Genomic DNA, 17124 nt, shown 5'->3' with positions numbered 1-17124 from the left:
CGCCAACAACACGCCGTGCCTGGCACATTGTGAGCGCTCAGCACACATCTGATTTAACAGCTTTATGCAGAAAGAATGGCCAGGGATGAGTATGGATTCCACCGGCGCCACTATGTGATTAGCCTTGGCCAAAGGACTTTCTCGTTCTGAACCTCACTTCGCCTATCGGTAAAATGAGTGAGAGTTGAACCCTAGGTTCATTGGGGCCCTGAGGTCCTCTGCCACCATGACCCTGAGCCCAGTGCAAGCCCCCAGCCATGCAGAATTTGGTCAGGCACATACCTGGATCTGACAGAAGCCACGGGCCACCAGCTCGTCTAATATGAGGACCTGGAAAGCGAGCCGCAAGCCCGCGTAGTCCGCGCTGCACATCTTGCCTGGCGGGAGACGGAGCTGGAACTGCCCTCGGGTCTGGAGGGTCTGCCACAGCTGGGGCCCTGCACGCAAGCAGCGGAGGTCAGCAGACACAAGAAATAGACCACTCAGATCCTTTTCTTTACTTTGTTTTTCTGTTTTTTTTTTCCTCTGCAAAAATCACCCTTCTTCATTTAGCTTAGAACGCACAAGCACTACCATCTTGCACTATCTTCCTCAGAGTCTAAACACTCCCTAGCGTGATAGCTCGTCTCTGAAATTAGCACCCTCACGGCAAGCTCAGTCCTGCCTTGGCTTCTAAAGCAGGCTGCTCTACATTTTGGGGGTCCTGGACATTCTTCTTGGAAAATCTTCCATATTATCTTGCATTTACACAGGGCCACTACCTATGATTTTGCCAGTTAAGAGGCGACACCATAGACTATATGAAAGACATACTCTAAGATTGTTCAGGGCACAACCTACAGAGTCATACACAGCGGCCCTGCACACAACACTAAGAGCTCAAGACCCATTCCCCTTTTCTCCCAAGTGCCTTGCTCTAGATCCTGTCTTGACTAGCCTGGTCTTAATTTCTGCTTAGGACACTTTGTCACCATCAAGGGGACAGACCATTTATTTGTCCAAATCATATTGAGCTTTTTCTGAATAACATTTTTTTAGTGGGGAGAGGGGCAAAGGGAGAGGGAGAATCCTAAGTAGACTCCATGCTCAGTGCAGAGCCCAACGTGGGGCTTGATCCCACCGCCCTGGGATCATGACCTGAGCCAAAGTCAAGCATCAGGTGCTTAACCAACTGAGTCACCCAGGTGTCCTTCTGGATAACATTTTCTATTCTAGAAATCCTTGCCACAAATACCGTCTTCTGACAGCTACCCAGAGCCTCATGATAGTCCCAGGATCTGGCCCTCTCTCTCAGACACCCCTCCCAGTGCCCTGGGTGGACCCAGTACTGGGTCCCAGCATCTTCTCCTGCCCAGCCAGGCTGTGAGTAACCATGGCCGGCCTCAGCCAAGGCAGATACACTCAGAACTCAATGTTGCCTCCCAGCCTCGTGGGCGTGCAAGCAGGCTCAGTGGGAGAGCAGGAGAGAGGATCTCTGCCGATATTCAGGGGGCCCAGACCCACAGCGATCAGAACTGATGCCCCCCTGGAGGGTCCAGGCCCCAGCTCTGCCAGGCATTAGCCATGGAACCTCAAACGGACCCAGGAGAGAGGTTCGTGAGTCAGCGTCACTCTCAGAGGCCAGACAAACAGCTCTAACTTGTCAACACCACAGTGACGAATATGGCCATCGGAACACCTACCTCCTGATTATACTCCTATATCCAAGAGATCCCAGGAGAGCCCATAATGCTGGCAGTTCTCCCAAGAAGCAGATTGCTCCAGAGAAGCCCCAAATAAAGCTTAACCCTAGGAGTCTGTGAAGCACATCTGTGCCTTCTAGAAGAACATGCTTCTTTGGGCCCTCTCTCCTGCTCCTGAAGCCACCTGGCTTACTGTGGAAATGCTGCACTTGGGCGGGGGAAAATGCAGGTGTTCAGCCCTGAGAGCCGAGAGGAAGCAGGGTGCTGGGCAGACTCACGCTGGCAGGCCTGGGGCTGGGGTGCCCAGGACACCCAGCGTCCCTTCTCGAGGCTGCAGACCAGCGGCCCTGGCAAGAGGGCGCTCCGATAGCCCCAGCGGCACAGCAGCTGACACAGCTGGACGGGGGCCCCTCCTGCACCCGAGGCTCGCTCACACAGGATCACTCCACCAGCCACATCCGACTTGTTGAACGGCAGCGGGCACTGGGGGCCTGGAAGGAAAGAGGGCCGCCGTGGGAGCCAGCCGCACAAGGGGGCTCTGACTTCTCCCCTTCCCCGACGTGTTGAACGGCAGTGGGCTCTCAGTGTCCCTGAGGACCCACTGACTCACCCTTCCCTCTCCCACCTTGTCCCCTCCAGCCCCTCTGCCTCCGCAGGGCCGTCCATCCCGGAACACAGCCTGCTTGCATAGCCCAAGCCCTTCCCTCTGCCTGCCCAGCTGCCCAGAGGGTTCCTTTTTTGACCCTGCATTATCAGCTCAACATCTCCTGCTTCCTAACACCCTGTGTGGCTCTCTCAGGTGGACACAGCGAGCTCTCAGGCCTCCTGGGGTGGACCTCCATGTTGCCAATCCTCCCAAACTTACCATCTGCACTCTGGTCTCCCTGCCGCATGGAGCCAGGGCAGGAAAGGGGGTGCCTCTCCTCTGTTCCCCCAGAACACAAGCTCTGGGAATATATGTTAAATAAGTGGGCAAACCAGTAAATGAAAGGACAGACACACTCAGTGGGATGCTTTCATACCCGACCAGAGTTTTAATTATCTGACTCTCGGGCACAGCCTAGCTGCATGCATGGGTCTGGTTTTGACAGCTGTGATCCACATGTGACTCGAGGGTACTTGGGGGCCTCCAAGCTGGAGGATGACCCATTCTGACCTCCAGGGCACAGCCCGGGCTTCTATCTAATACCAACACTGGCATCTGGCCGAAGTTTTGCAGTAATCGGCCGTGGGCCTGGGGATTTGGTTCTCACCAAGTGCATGTGTCTGTGGGGATGGGGAGAGTCAGCCTGAGGGCTCAGGGGCCAGCCTGCAGGGCTTTAAACCCCAGCCCAATCATTTCCTTGCTGAGCCTCCTAAGCATGTTAACTAACTTCCCTGTGATTCAGTTTCCTCCCCCTTTAAACGGCGATGAGAGCAATGATGCCTACCTCCTAAGGATGATAGGCATCAAAATGAATAAAGGCATGCAAAGAGCTTGGAGGAGTTACTGGCACATAATAAAGTCATTAATGTTGGTCGTTATTATGAATAACAGCACAAAGACTACGTTACTGCCTGAGCTGGAAATTTTAGGATGTGAACTAACCCTTTCAGAACAAAGAAGGAGCATCTGGCACCCTACAAGGGTAAGCTTCCTATGACCATCATATCTGACAGTTACCACGAATTTTCGAGTTTGTGAAACTCCGTCATAATCAGCATTTAAGTGCACCTTACTCAAAATAAGCCCATGAAGTAGGCAGCCCTGACATCATCATCCTCCCTTTACAGATGAAGAAACTGAATTTTGGAGATTCAGAGGGACAGAGCCAACGCTTGGGCACAGGTGCTTTGAATCTAACTGCTACCCTGGCAGACAAGGGCTACGCTTCCCCCTACCGGCTGCTCCTCAGAGATGGGAACGCACCCCCCCGGCCCCCCACTGTCCTCTCCTCTGTGCTCCCTGGCCACCAGCATATCCTCTTCGGAGCCCTCACACTGATGGTTATAATGGCCCACAGATATCTCCAAGGGTCCGCCTCTATCCTGACTCAGGCAGAAGTCATCTCAGCGATGGGGAAAATGGAGACTCAGAGGAGCTAAGTGACCAGCCCAGGGACACACAGCTCGGTGACTGTGGGCTGGGGCTCTCCTGCGTGCTTCCCCTGAACTGATTTTATCTTCGAAGCAACTCTGTGCGGGAGAACTGTTGTCACCCTCACCCCACAGGTGAGGACAGTGAAGCATGGAGAGGTTAACCTTTCTGCTCTAAGTCTCAGGACAGCCAGGAGGAGCCAGGCATGGCCCCCAAGGCAGTGCTCTGAGCCACCAGGCTGAGAAGTTGACAGAGGCTATTTGAATGAATCTTAACAACCACTCGAGAAATTGCTACAGTGTTCCCTCTCCATTTCACAGACTGGGAAACTGAGGTCCAGAGAGGTTAAGGGACCAGCCCAAGGTCACCCAGCAAGGGAGTGGAAGAGTTGACATTCAAGTCTGCCTGGCCCCCACATCTGGTTTTCTCCTCCACGCTCTGCAGATACACCAGGAGGAAGAACCTCTATCATTGAAGCTGGCTGTCCTGCTTGCTAGATGTGTGACTCTGGACATGCCCATGAACGTCTCTGAGCCCCAGTTTTGCCCTCCGTAATCTGGGGAGATGGGACCGTTCTATTTATCTGCATTGTTGGGAGGCAAAACTGAGCTAAGAGATGTGAAAAGCACCTTTTAGCAGGTAAATCTCTGCACACGGGAGCTCCTATCCTGGAATCCGGCAAGGCCATGTCACATAGAGTCTTCCCAAACCTTATAGGAGCTGTGCTCCCAGACCTGTTCCTGGATGAGACACATCAGTCTATGTCCTTGGTGCCAGACAGTGAGGGCCACTCTTAGATGCCGAGGAAGCTGGATGCTGACCGTTTCCACCCTCACTAAGGCTGACACCGCACCTCTGTGGGAAGGTCACAGCAAGGAGTTCCGCCCATAAATACCCATAGGGCACCTTCCATGTTTCCTGCTTGGTGACAACTGCTCAGGGCCCCAGAGATGAGCATGACAGGGTTCTGCCTTGTCCAGGCCCTGGACAAAGGAGCATCCAGAGCTCGGGAGGAAAGGCGTGTGGGGAAAGGCATTGGCACACCACAGGAGAGGGAAGAGACAAAAGGGAAGGAGTCCCACAAAGAGAGGGAGCAGCTCTTCCTTCCACCCTGCTTTTGCAGGCTCCCCATCTCCTTCCAAATATAAAGATACATTTACAAATCCACGGCAATTCCTTTTACACATATAACCCACTAGGCCTAATGAAATGTCTCCCTAGCTCCAGAATGTTGCTGACAGACGACGAAATTTTAAAATAAAGCAATAAACCAATATGGGCAGCTAAGGAAAGGCAACTGCAATGAAATCAGAATCACAGCACAGTATTTCTCGATCGCACCAGATTCAATGCCCTAATTTGCAATAAATATTTTGCAGCATCTTCTTTACTGTCCTGAAATGGAATTCAGAGAGTCTAACCTACTTGCTCATATAAATTTTAAAATGACCATAATGTCCTGTGACTTGAGTATGTAGGAGAAATAAAAGGGAAGTAATTGAGAATCAAGTAATATATTTTAATCTGTAATCATGTGTTTTAATATTCTAATATATAGTTATCTGATAGATATTTCAATATTTGATACCAAAACAATTTTTTGGACTAAAACTAAACGTAAATCAATGCCTCCACAAATTTCTGAAGCCTCCCAGCCGGGATGGACCCATCCCCACTGAGATCCTGCCATCAGGCCCCTTTCCTCACTCGAGGATGGGGAGACCGAGACCTGGAACCCCCAGCAGGCTAGCACCCCAGCTGCTGAGTTGCCAGCTCTGGGGATCCCTGTACAGACCCTCCTGGACCTCAGCTCCAAGGCTGAGCACTTTTAGGAAGTAGACACAAGTTTTGGCATCATGAGAATCAACTGCAAGCCCATCCCTCCAGCCCTTCCCCATCTCCCCTCCGGCCCCCACTCTTCTGGTGCCTTGGGAGTCCTTCCCAGCCTGAGTAAAGGAAGAGATGAGCAGCAGCCCCCTACGCACCAGCCCAGGAAACCCCTCCAGGGGTCACAGCTTACTCTCACAGGCTAGCTGGCTCCCGGCCACACGGGTCCCAGGCACCTCCTCTCCACTCTCCAGGACACACCAGCAGCTGCCCTGGGCCGGGTCACACTGCACGGGGGAAAATCCTTGGTCCTCTGCCCTGCACACTGGGGTATAGCCGGCTCTCCTGGACAGGACCCCACTCGAGAGTGCTTCACAGAGGCTCGGGCCTAGACACAAAGACCAGCCAAATGGGCCCCTGGCCCACATAGCTGCCACCACCCACTGCTCCCAACTGCCACCCACCGCCACCCACCGAAACCCACCTGCTGGGCCCTCCAGGGTCTGGGGTTGTCTTCCCAGTGGGGTGTGGGCTAGGACAGGGCAAAGACTGGGCCTCGGTCAGATCCGTAACCCCCGTCCACACACACACACACACACACACACTTGCACGCACCCATGCACAGGCTCTTTAACGTAGGGTCTTTAAGGAGCTTTAACAAGAGCGGAAGGGGATTATAGTGGAGAGTGATAAGGAGAGCACGGACGATGTGCAGGGTAGTCTGGGAGCCCACCAAAATCACTGCACTCGGCTCTGGAAGGGAGGCCTCCAGGACGTCCAGAAGGACTGATGCGTGGTCTGAGGGGGAATTAGGCAGGGAGGCCACAGGTAGTGCTGGCGGCTGAACCAGAACACGTGAAGGCCCGGGGGGCGGGGGGGCGGGGGGGCGCGGGGAGAGAGTCCTCCTTCTTGAAAAGTCGGACTACAGTTTATAACACCAGGGTCCTGAGAGCAGGGGACGGGACAAAGAAGAGAAGCAAAGGAACGTGCTGGAGCCACACACTCCCAGGCCGATGAGCCGCAGTGAGGTGCCTGGGCCCTGAGGACCCCGGGGAGGCAGAGGAGGGACATCAGCACCTTTGCACTTGAGGGACATCACTGTGACTTCACCGTGGAAAGCAGACGGCAGGGCCAGGCTGGAGGCCGAGGGACCCAGCGGGGGCCGGTGTGGCATCCGCGATGCACAGCTAGCGCCCCCCAGAAAGCCCCAGTGCCCCTCCAGCTGGGACCGCGCTGGTCTGCGCTCCTTGCTTACACAGCACAGCCCAGTCCCCGCCAAAGAACCCACTGGGGCAAGGGAATACTGTGCCCATTTCACAGATGAGGAACCTGAGGCTTGAGGGGAAAGGCTTCCACAGCCTTGGGACGGGGAGCCAGTGCTCACAGCAGGGGTCAGGGCAACAGAAGAGGCAACCACTCACATGGGGCGCTGCTGTTCATGTCGGGTGGCATGCCCGCCCCCGAGGCCGGGTCCACACACCAGCTGCCGGCCTCCGACTCTTGCAGCCTGGCAAACTGTCCTGTCTGAGACAAAGCCGAGGGCACGTCACCCGAGGGAAGATGCTGTTGCAGCCCACAGATCAGCGGGCAGACATCCGGAATGTTCCTTTCAAAACTACTGGTGATGGTTTCTCCAAAAAGAGAGGAAGATGCTATTCTGCTCCAGACCCTTGATGAACGTTCTTTGAATTGATGGTTACAACCACCCCATGAGGCCAGGTCCATAGTTCTCTTCTTTTAGGGTGGGGGAAACGGAGCCTCAGAGAGGGGAAGCATCAGAGCATCATCCCATAGGTGGAGAACAGCAGAGCCGGGCTGGGTCTAAACCCATCCGGCCCCAAAGCCCAGCTACTATCCTGCCCCAACCCCCCCCCCCCCCCCCAGTTCCAGAAATGATTTTCCACAAGCATCCCTAGGAGAAAGGGAGTCTGTAACATCTATAACAGAGAATAAAGAAATCAGTAGAAAGCAGCTATCCAGACCATATAGGGCTGGGTCCTTCTCTCCCAGACTGTCCTGGACCAGCTGGGGAATACAGAGTGAGGCCCTTCAATCCACTGGGCCTCAGTTTCCCCACTAAAAGGAAAAGGAGGTAGGACTAGGTTGATGCTTGCACACACTCCTTCTAGGAGCTCTTGATGGTAGGAAATGTCACGTCTCCTACATCTGGAACAGAAAAGCGTAAGAACCAGCAGGAGGACTGCAGAAAACCAGCCGCCTGCCCAGCTTCCTGGCTGTCACTGAGTGCTTCCCTGAGCTTCTGCTGGCCACCTCTCATTTCATACCCTGCTGTGCCTTGTTCACGTGCAAGAAATGAGAGTAATAGCACCCAACATTCACAGGGAACATAAGCATGAGGACCACTCTGTGCCAATCCCCCCCACATCCAGAGTGTCACTCAGTCCCTAGGAGGCAGGGACCCTACTGTCCCCTTTCTGCACAGAGAGGCCCAGAGAGGTCAGGTGTACACCCTGGTTGCATAGCTTGGAAGCTATGCAGGTAAAATTCAAGCAAAGGTTTGAGAACATTTTACAGGATAAAGGCTTAAAATTGAGAACATTCTAGTCATTAACTGAACTTCTCCTAGGGAGTTGGGTCAAAGGCACAGCCATCTGGTTGGGGCAGGGGAAGACTTGGGTCCTGTTCCTGGCAGCTGGGGCCTCCACGGGAGGCAGGCTGAGAAGCCACCTAATCGGAGTCTGCTCAGAATCGCTTTTCCCTCTGACAGAAGCTGTGGCTTCTACCTCTCCTTCTTTGTGGGCTGACGCTGGTACCTGGTACCCTGTTCCAGCAGGAGGGGGTCGTTTGCCAAGATGAAAAGCTAAAGAGGCTCATTTCTCTGTAAACTCAGGAGTAACTGGAATCCATGTCCGCAGTGCACAACAGCAACAATAATAAAGAATAATAATAAGGAAATTTTGCTCAGTGATTTGTAGTCTGACTAACTTCTACATGGCTGATTTCATCCGGCTTCCAGAACCCACCGGGGGCTGAGCAGAGACTGCCATCACTCAGCAAGTAAGTGGTTAAGACTGCAGCACGAATCCTTTCTTTGGGGGTTTTGCATCAGTTCCTGCAATCATCCAGCAATCTGAGAATGGTAATATTATAATGCCTTCCCTTTATATTAAGAAACAGGTATGGGCATAGCAATGTGGCCAAGATGACTTTGGGAAAAGCAGAGCAGCAAGCATGTAAGTGCAGCTTATTTTGCAAAGAGTTTTCATGGAAGGTATTTCCTTAGGGCCTCAAAACAATCCTCACACTAGGTAGGAGAAAAATGCGGCCCAATCTTAGGATCAAATAAAGCAAACTGGAGCACAGAGAAGGTAAGTAAATTGCCCGAGGTCACACAGCCAGGGCCTGCCAGGGTGAAGACGAAAGCCCAGGCCTAGAACTACCTGTGAGTTTTTAACTAAAACAGGCTTATTGAAAACTAGAAAAAGCATCCTCAATGTATGGGAGAAAGTTCTGGCTCCCACCTCAAACCCTCCTGGGCCTTCAGAGCCTTACCTCTAGGCAGGTGGGGATGAACAGGTCTTTTGGAGATGGGTTTCCCTGGGATGCAGCCTGTTTCCAACTGGAAAGCAGCCCACTGGCTTGAGATGTCTCACAGGTGGTGGGGCCTGAGAGAGAGAGTGAAACTCTTAAATGACCGGCCGTGGGTGCCTGGGGAGAGCAGGTAGCCCAGGCAGGTCCTGCATCGGGGTAGATGGAGGTGCCCTGCACAGACAGCTGGAACCTCAGAGGAGAAGCAGGCCGTGGTTCAGGGACAGAGACCGGGGTGGGGGGTATCATCCTTGAGATGTCACGTGGGCCTTGTGACATGGGTCCAAGCCCCAGGAGGGAGGCTGGCTTCTGGGGTAGCTGTGGGATGGTTGTCAGGCTGTCGGACTACGGAAGTGGATGAACGTGTCCTGGGAACAGGTGGGAGGAAGGGGATTCTGGGCTTTTTCTCCATGATCGGTGACTATCTCCACCTAGGAAGCTAGGTGCCCAGATCAGGCTCGGCCAAGAGGGTCTTCCAGGCTTGGGGATGTGGGAAAATGTGGCCTGGCTGCCCTCAGGGACTGGTCTGAAGGCTTCGGGGACTGACCCATGAGCATCCCTAGGTTGGGTAACAACAGCTGTACCACCGGCCTAGAGTGCCCACCACCAGGGGCTGGGGAGGAGGCTCCTGGGGCTTCACTTACACTGGGGGATCTGTGGGGAGCGGGCAGTCAGCGAGGCGGGGACGTACTCTCCCTTCCCATCCACACACCAGCAGTACCCTAGGAAAGAGCCAGGCTCACAAGTTTAGGAAGTGCACCCCCCATGCACATGCCCCCAGACAACTTTCCTTCTGCACATTCACAGCAGTACCAGCAAGGCCTGCATCCACTCCCCACTGCCCACCACTGTCCACAATCACACACCCTGCTCCCTCCCGCAATGAGTCCCTGGACCTTCGGGCTGGCAGGTCACAACTCACATTGTACAGATGGGAAAACCGAAGTCCGGAGATACTAAGGGATTTGCCATCAGCTGCCAAAGAGGGGCCTAGAGTCCAGCTCACCAATCCAGGCACAAAGCCCTTTGCTCTCAATGAAAAAGAGGGTGTCACTCCACCCCCCCACCCCAGGGGGGCCCATCCCCGCTCACCGGTCCCAGCATGGCACTGCACGGGCTCCCAGCCTCCCCACGCATCGCACTGGGGCATGTAGGGGCCAGACTGCAGAAGGGTGGCTGCGCGTGTGGAATCCCCCAGGACAAAGCCGCGTCTTTGATAGAAGTCAAGAGCTGCAGTCAGGAGAGAGGGGGGCAGCAAGGTGAGCCTCCCACCTGGAAGGGCCTTGGCAGTGCCGGCTCTGTGGCTGACAACAGCCACGCACGCCCTCGTGCCAACATAAGGAGGCCTTCTTATGGACGTGACAAACACTGCCACCCGAAGTACGGCAGAGGCACCTTCAAAGCGGATCAGCGCTCGCCAGGTTGTCCTTTAAAAATAAAAAGGTAGGGCAGCGGTGTGAAGCAATCACTGCTGTCCTCTTGGAATCGCTTTCGTAGGGCACGGATTAGGTCAGTGGCATGCCCTCCGACATGTGAGACTGTGGTAACCATAGATGACATTTATGTAACATTTACTACGTGCCAGGCATGATCTAAATATGTTTTAGCCAATGGGATCCTCACGGCAACCCTCTACGAGAGGTGACATCATCCCATCTGACAGTGGTAAACTGAGGCACAGGTGATGCCACTTACCCAGGCTCACAGTGGGAAGTGGAGGGACTGGCTCTGCACACCAGAAGTCAGTGTGTGACAACCTGCCTCATGCCCTCCCTGCCAGGCCCTTCAATCTAGTGCTTTAGCGCCTTCTGAGGCTTTGGTCCCCAAAAATCCGATCTGGTCTTCACAATAGCCCAGGCAGTCTGCGCTGTCACCCCAAGATGCGGGACGAGGCTCAGCGGGGCAGGCTATGTGATGCACAGAGGGTCACCCTGCCTTCAGACGGCACCGTCAGAGGACGGCGCTCAGTGTCCCTGCCTGCCTGGCTTCCCCCACCACGCTCCCCACTAGGACCGACTAGATATCGTATGTGTTACTGGGGCTCACAGCTCTGCCACCCCAGTCTGATTTGCCCCCAGCATCATCTTCCTCCTAAGTAGCCAGGAACTGTCCCCCAGACCCTTTCTCAAGTCCTACCTCCTCGACCACCTCTCCGCTCCTGCTGGCACTCGGAGAGGGCTCGTGGGGTGGGAAGAGGTGCAGCCACAGGGTCACATCTGGGGCAGCCCAGCGAGCAGAGGCCCGCCTCACGTTGGAGCACATCTCCTGACTTGCTCCTCTCAGAGATGGGCTGGTTCGCGGCTCCCAAGGACACACCAGCAGCCCACGGTCAGAACCCCGCGAGGAGACCAGGACCCCAAAAACTGGCCTGGTGTGTGAGACAGGACTCATGAGTCTGATTAGCCTCTGCCTGAATCCTGGCCCAGCACCTCTGGGTTATCATGAGTGATCTTATCGGTCATGAGCAACCTCTCTGAGCCACAGTTTCCCCACCGATGAAATGGCTCTAATACTTACCCACTAGGGTAAGTGTGACATTTATATCAAAAGATCTTGAGCACCAAGGTCATGCCTGTGTCCCTCTCTCACCCTCCTTAAGCCTGAGGACGCTGTGACCATGTGTTGTTGGCCAAAGACACTCGGTGATCCTTCGTCTCTTTTGGTCCTGGGCTCTCAATCCCCAGACCCTGCGGGTCTACACACAAAGAGCTTTCTCTCCTTTGCAAGATTAGAGACGCCTCCTCTCATCTTGAAGGATTTGAGAAAAATGAGCACCCCTGGTCCTTCTCTACGGACCCTTCCTCTTTTCATTACCACCTCCGCATGCAAAGTCAGAGCGTGTTGCTTGGTGGAGGGGAACTTCCTTAACTTGACTTCTGAAGAAAATGTCATTGTGCCGTTCAATGACTAAATCTCTATGGCACCAAGAAATACTTCTCTCCTTCCTCTCAAGTCCCCTCCCTAACCAGCGCTCACAACCTCAGGAGCATCAATCCCACAGATCCCTCTGATGACATTAAATCTCGTCGTCCAGGGACAAAATGGAAAACAACTGGTTTCTTGCCAAAAGCAGAAATCCCCATGTCTCTGAGGAACAGAGACAAGAAGTGTCTGAGTGTGGGGAAGAGGTGGGTGGGGGGAGGGAAGAGAAAGAGACAGGGGACAAAAGAAGCAAGAAGGATGGCTTAGCAACATGTCCCAGGCTCCTGCTATGTGTCAGTCATGCACTGTGCTGGGCCCCGTGATATAAAGACGAACAAGATGTGGTGCTTTGTGCTCCCAAAAGAGACAACGGGCATGGCAGCGAGGCAGGAAACAAAGATGACGCCTGGGAGATTCTCGCTGGGATCCAGACATCCCAGGCAGCAGCAGCAGACATCCCTAAGGGAGGAAGCAGGGAGGCCCTGGCCTGCAGGAGTGCGGGGGGCTCTCATCTTGGCATGGATATCGTCAAGGGGAGCACCACTTTGCTGTTGTGTGACCCAAGCCCAGAGAACCCCAGATAGGGAATCCACTGAGATCATCTGACAAGGAGTGGGGAACTCGAGATGCCTGCATTAGAGGAAGTGTTTGTCCCTGTCCAGTTGGTGTGGGGTCAGTAAGAGACCTGGGAGAGGGGTCGGACCCTCCTGCCCAACTGGCCGCAGGTGGTGGAGGAAGAGCAGGGGCTCTGGGATGAGACAGCCCCAGGCTCTGGGCACCAGGGATCAGCCGGGCAGGGGACAGAGGCTCGGGGCCCAAACCATCCAGGTTCCGCTAGCTATTCATTGGGTTAACTTGAGCAGGTGACTGATCCCCAGTCTCTGCATTTGAAAAGAATCACAGATGGTGAGTGCGGCACTGATCTCATGGAACTCCTTTTCCCCCGCAGAGAAGTAGAGGGAAGCTTCAGAACAGACCATGAGCATTTCGGGCTGGGTCCCGTCCCCTCACATTCTAGCAAGAATGTTTGGCTACACGGTAGGCTGTGGGCACCATCTGCAATACAAGATGTGGAGACCTGCCCCCAAGTGGCTGTGCTGGCGGATTCGGGACTATACCGGAGAGATGCACATTGTGCCAGCTTTGACTGGTACACAAAACCACTTTGTCTTTTCTTTCCCAGGGACCCACTAGCCTGGGAAAACCAGGGCCACAAAGTCCTGAGGAGGACCGAAGAGCAGACAACTCAAGCCCTTGCCTCCCCAACGAGCTGGAACAAGAAGCCAGAAGTGCATGACACTCACTAGACTGAGCTGCCAGACGAATGGCATAATCGTCCCCACTCAGAAACTTCTCTGAGAAAGTCTCCCGGGATGGAGAGAGTTGAGGAAGGGAGAGCTCCTCGTCGGTCAGCCGGATTCCTTTGGCTACTAGGAAACTCTCTCCCAGAGGGAACCAAGAACTGTTGGAAGCCAAGACAATCTCTTCCGTTTCCTTAATGAACTGCAGGACACGAAGCTTCACCTTCTCACAAGAGCCAGGACCTGGGGGAATAAAGACATCATGGCTGGACACTTCGCTCCCTCTGAGGTACGTGTGCATATACATATGCACACATGTCTGTCACAGCTGTTTCCTTCACCCATCGCTTTTTACAGCCTGGAATGTTCCTTCTGTTTCATCTCCACAATTTCACTCACTCACCTTTTACAGAGGACCTGCTATGTAAGAAGTTGAGCAATAGCTAATGTCTACTCCATACCAGATGTTATACTAAGCACATTTACACAGACAATCTAATTTAATCTATACAACAGCCCAATAAGATAGTATCCCGGTCTTACAGATGAGAAGCTGAGGCATGTGACTCTGGCCACAGAGTAATAGGTGTTAGAAACAGGGCTGAAGACCCTAGTAGAACCAGCACCGTGTCCTCTAGGCCAGCCCTTCTCAAGCTTTTGGGGGCATCAGAGCCTCCTGGGGAGCCTGGAGAGAGGCAGGTGTCAATTCATCAGGTGGGATCCAAGATTCCAAATTTCTAACAACTCCCCAAAGCGATGGTAATGCTGCTGAACCACACCTGGAGGGTCGAGGCTCCAAACCCCTGGTCTTCAAACCCTTTGGATCATATGCCCCATCAACAAAAGAGTTTGAACGTGTGCCCCCAAAACATGCATATTTCTTTGTAAAGCGAATACACATATGACTATACTATACAAGGTACAGTTCGCTCAGCTGTTCCAGCTATTAGAAGTATTCATCGCAAAACCAAAAGCAGAACTTTAGAAGGAAAAGATAAAGCACTTCCTACAGGTGGAAGCTCTAATACTTGCTTCCCAGCGGATTATCTCGTACCCCTGGGGAACAAGATATTGCGTATCTTCTCCATGCCTCTTGGGATTCACGGGAAAGGCCTGCAGATTCTAAACCCCATTCAAATGCGTTGCCTGGCACTCAGGCCAAGGCGAGCAAACTGATGTGTATTAAGGAGGGCACGTGTTGTAATGAACACTGGGTGTTATACGCAAACAATGAATCATGGATCACTACCTCAAAAACTAATGATGCACTGTATGGGGACTAACAACATAATAAAAAATTTTTAAAAAAGTTGCAATGTGCTATTGGTCTCATCAACTCGGGCCTCAAAAATCAGATGCAAAGAGGACCAAATTCAGTGTTAAAGCATCTGAAATTATAGGAATGTACTCCTGTGGGAGACCTGACCGTTGGTATAAAGAATCTCAAAAAATGAAGGAGACTTTTTATATGACAGCCATGCTGATATCGATGCATTCACTTGGAGGGTCAGCCTATTGTTGGGACTCAGCACTTCAGTGGAGAATCCTAGCCAGGGGGTCTCCAGGCATTCAATATGCCCAGGGTACTACTGTTCTCACCGCTTGTTCCTATGACCCAACATTCTAAAACCCACTTGCTGCTAAAGCCTATAGTTTGGCTAAAGTCAAAATCGTCTGATTGATGTTAACATGATCCGGAAAGGTGTGGACAATGTTAAACATTGCAAAGAATGGATTGAGAGATTTCTTTGGCCTTGAAGAGCTATAATATTACCTGTACTATTAGCACTGCTGGTTAGAGAGGTTTTCATTTGACAATAAGTGTTGAATCTGTGTCGTTATGCTTTCAAGCTTCCGGCATGGCCACTTGGTAATAAGACATTTTAATTTCAAACAGAGTCAACCTCATTCTGCTTATGCCTCAGATACCACAGCTTTCCTATAAGTCCACCTGCCACAGAGCTGAACTTATCAACCTTCTTCAGCTGCTCTCCAATCAGTCCTATAATTAAACTCCTCAAATAAATTGAAGACACTTTGAAGGCAGGAGCACTGCCTGAGGTCCGGGGCACCTAGCCTGTCCTTGTGAGTAGAATCATAATGTGTGTTGGTTAATCAAATGGTGCACCTAATTTATATGAGATTACAGAGAGGCAAGAACCAGGTCATATCCACTTGATAGCCTTCATCCGTCCTAAGATCATGCTTTGTACACAGACGACATCCAGCTCAAATCTGAGGCTTTGGTTTAAATAATCAATCATAAGAACACTCTGGTTTCTCTTCAGATTGCATAAATCATACGAACATTTAAAAATGAACTACATTAACTTTGCCAACACCTACTGCAGAGGTGTAGGGAAATCACTTCCTTTCTATGAGCCTTGGTGTTATGGTCTGAATGTTCATGTCCCCCCCAAGAATGTATGTATTGGAGCCCTAACCCCAAAGCGATGGTACTTGGAGTTGGGACCTTTGGGAGGTGATGAGGTTTAGAAGAGGTCATGGAGGGTGGGGCCCGCTGGATGGGATTAGTATCTTTACAAAAAGATGAAGAGCCCAGAGCTCTTTCTCTCCACAGCGAGAAGGTGGTCTTTCACAAGCCAGGAAGATAGCTCTCCCCGGGAGAGGAATCTGCCGACACCTTGATCTTGGACGTGCACCCTCCAGAACTCTGAGAAACGTCTGCGGGTGAAGCCGCCCAGTCTCTGGTATTCCCTTAGAGCAGCCAGAGTTGACTAATGCGTTTGGGTGCCTCAATCACAGAAGACATGTACCTGGCCATATCCGAACTCCATGCCCGCTCTGACACCCAATAGCCCCACTACCAGACACCCTATTTTAAAAACATAGATGGAGCTCGCCACATGGCTTAACTCACATGCTGGGACCTTGCCCGGCGCTGTCCACGTGCCTTCCAGTTCTTGACCAGCTTCACTCACACACCAGCAGCTCCGAAGGTCCAAGTGTGCCAAAGGAATGCTAAAGTCAGAGTAGGGCCCTGGGTATCGGCTGAGCTGGCCATTTAGGATCTGCCAGAAGAGGTAGGGCTCCAGGAGGACATTCCCCCCAGGCTGGGTCAGGTTGCCTTCCATCACCGCCAGTGGGACATCTTGGAAAGAAGAGTATCTCGCCAGCCCTGGGAAGATGCCCTGTTGGCCAGCCTCATACAGACTTTGAATAAAGAGACGGAAGTTTCCGGAAGCTGCTTCTCGATAGCTCATGATCTTCCTTAGCAGCTCGGCAGGGGTCCGCTCCTGGCCACCGTTGTTCTGGGCCCCCCATTGCTCGTACCACTCAAAGGCTTGCTCAGGGGGCCCGTCGCATTGAATGGGCCTCCACTGCCCACTGGGGCTGCACTGTGGGACGTAGCTGCTGGAGAAGGAGGGCAGCATGCTGGAGTCAGAGCCCAGGGCCCACGCTGCCCCAAGGAAGGCTCGCTCGGCCTGTAACTGACAGGGCGTGGGGCCTGCGAGGAACAAGGAGCAGGTGTGTCAGGTGAACAAGTTCCGCGAGCCCAAAAGACCAAGATGAAAACCCCGGACCGTCCAAACCCTGTCTAAAACCTTACACAGCCACAGAAACCCCATCAACCGTAAATCTGGAAATAACACCTAGACCGAGAGCCTCCCCGTCACCAAACTGGCACTGTTGCGATGGGCTGTTGTCAGCTCTACGGAAACCTTTGAGCTCCTGGAGGCCACACAAGTCTCCCTATTCACTCACGGGAATGGTTAACAGTATCAACCCCTTTCTGGACAATTTT

At 52.9% G+C, this 17124-nt stretch overlaps 1 protein-coding gene across 1 annotated transcript in view; it reads right to left on the bottom strand.

Annotated features, from left to right (window-relative positions):
• TG (thyroglobulin) overlaps window positions 1-17124 on the bottom strand; it is a 244670-nt gene that overhangs the window by 209026 nt on the left and 18520 nt on the right. Inside the window, exons 10-18 of the mRNA XM_027626166.2 lie at window positions 16240-16827; window positions 13362-13601; window positions 10228-10365; window positions 9780-9857; window positions 9100-9212; window positions 7008-7110; window positions 5780-5974; window positions 1961-2173; window positions 283-437 (exon numbers count right to left, since the gene is read on the bottom strand). Of these exons, the coding sequence (XP_027481967.2) occupies window positions 283-437; window positions 1961-2173; window positions 5780-5974; window positions 7008-7110; window positions 9100-9212; window positions 9780-9857; window positions 10228-10365; window positions 13362-13601; window positions 16240-16827 (1823 nt within the window). The remainder of the gene's footprint in view (window positions 1-282; window positions 438-1960; window positions 2174-5779; window positions 5975-7007; window positions 7111-9099; window positions 9213-9779; window positions 9858-10227; window positions 10366-13361; window positions 13602-16239; window positions 16828-17124) is intronic.

The sequence above is a fragment of the Zalophus californianus genome, chromosome 4 (assembly GCF_009762305.2).
Source record: "Zalophus californianus isolate mZalCal1 chromosome 4, mZalCal1.pri.v2, whole genome shotgun sequence".
NCBI lineage: Eukaryota > Metazoa > Chordata > Mammalia > Carnivora > Otariidae > Zalophus > Zalophus californianus.
The sequence above is the reverse complement of the archived record's forward strand: the minus strand, read 5'-3'. Positions and strand labels throughout refer to the sequence as shown.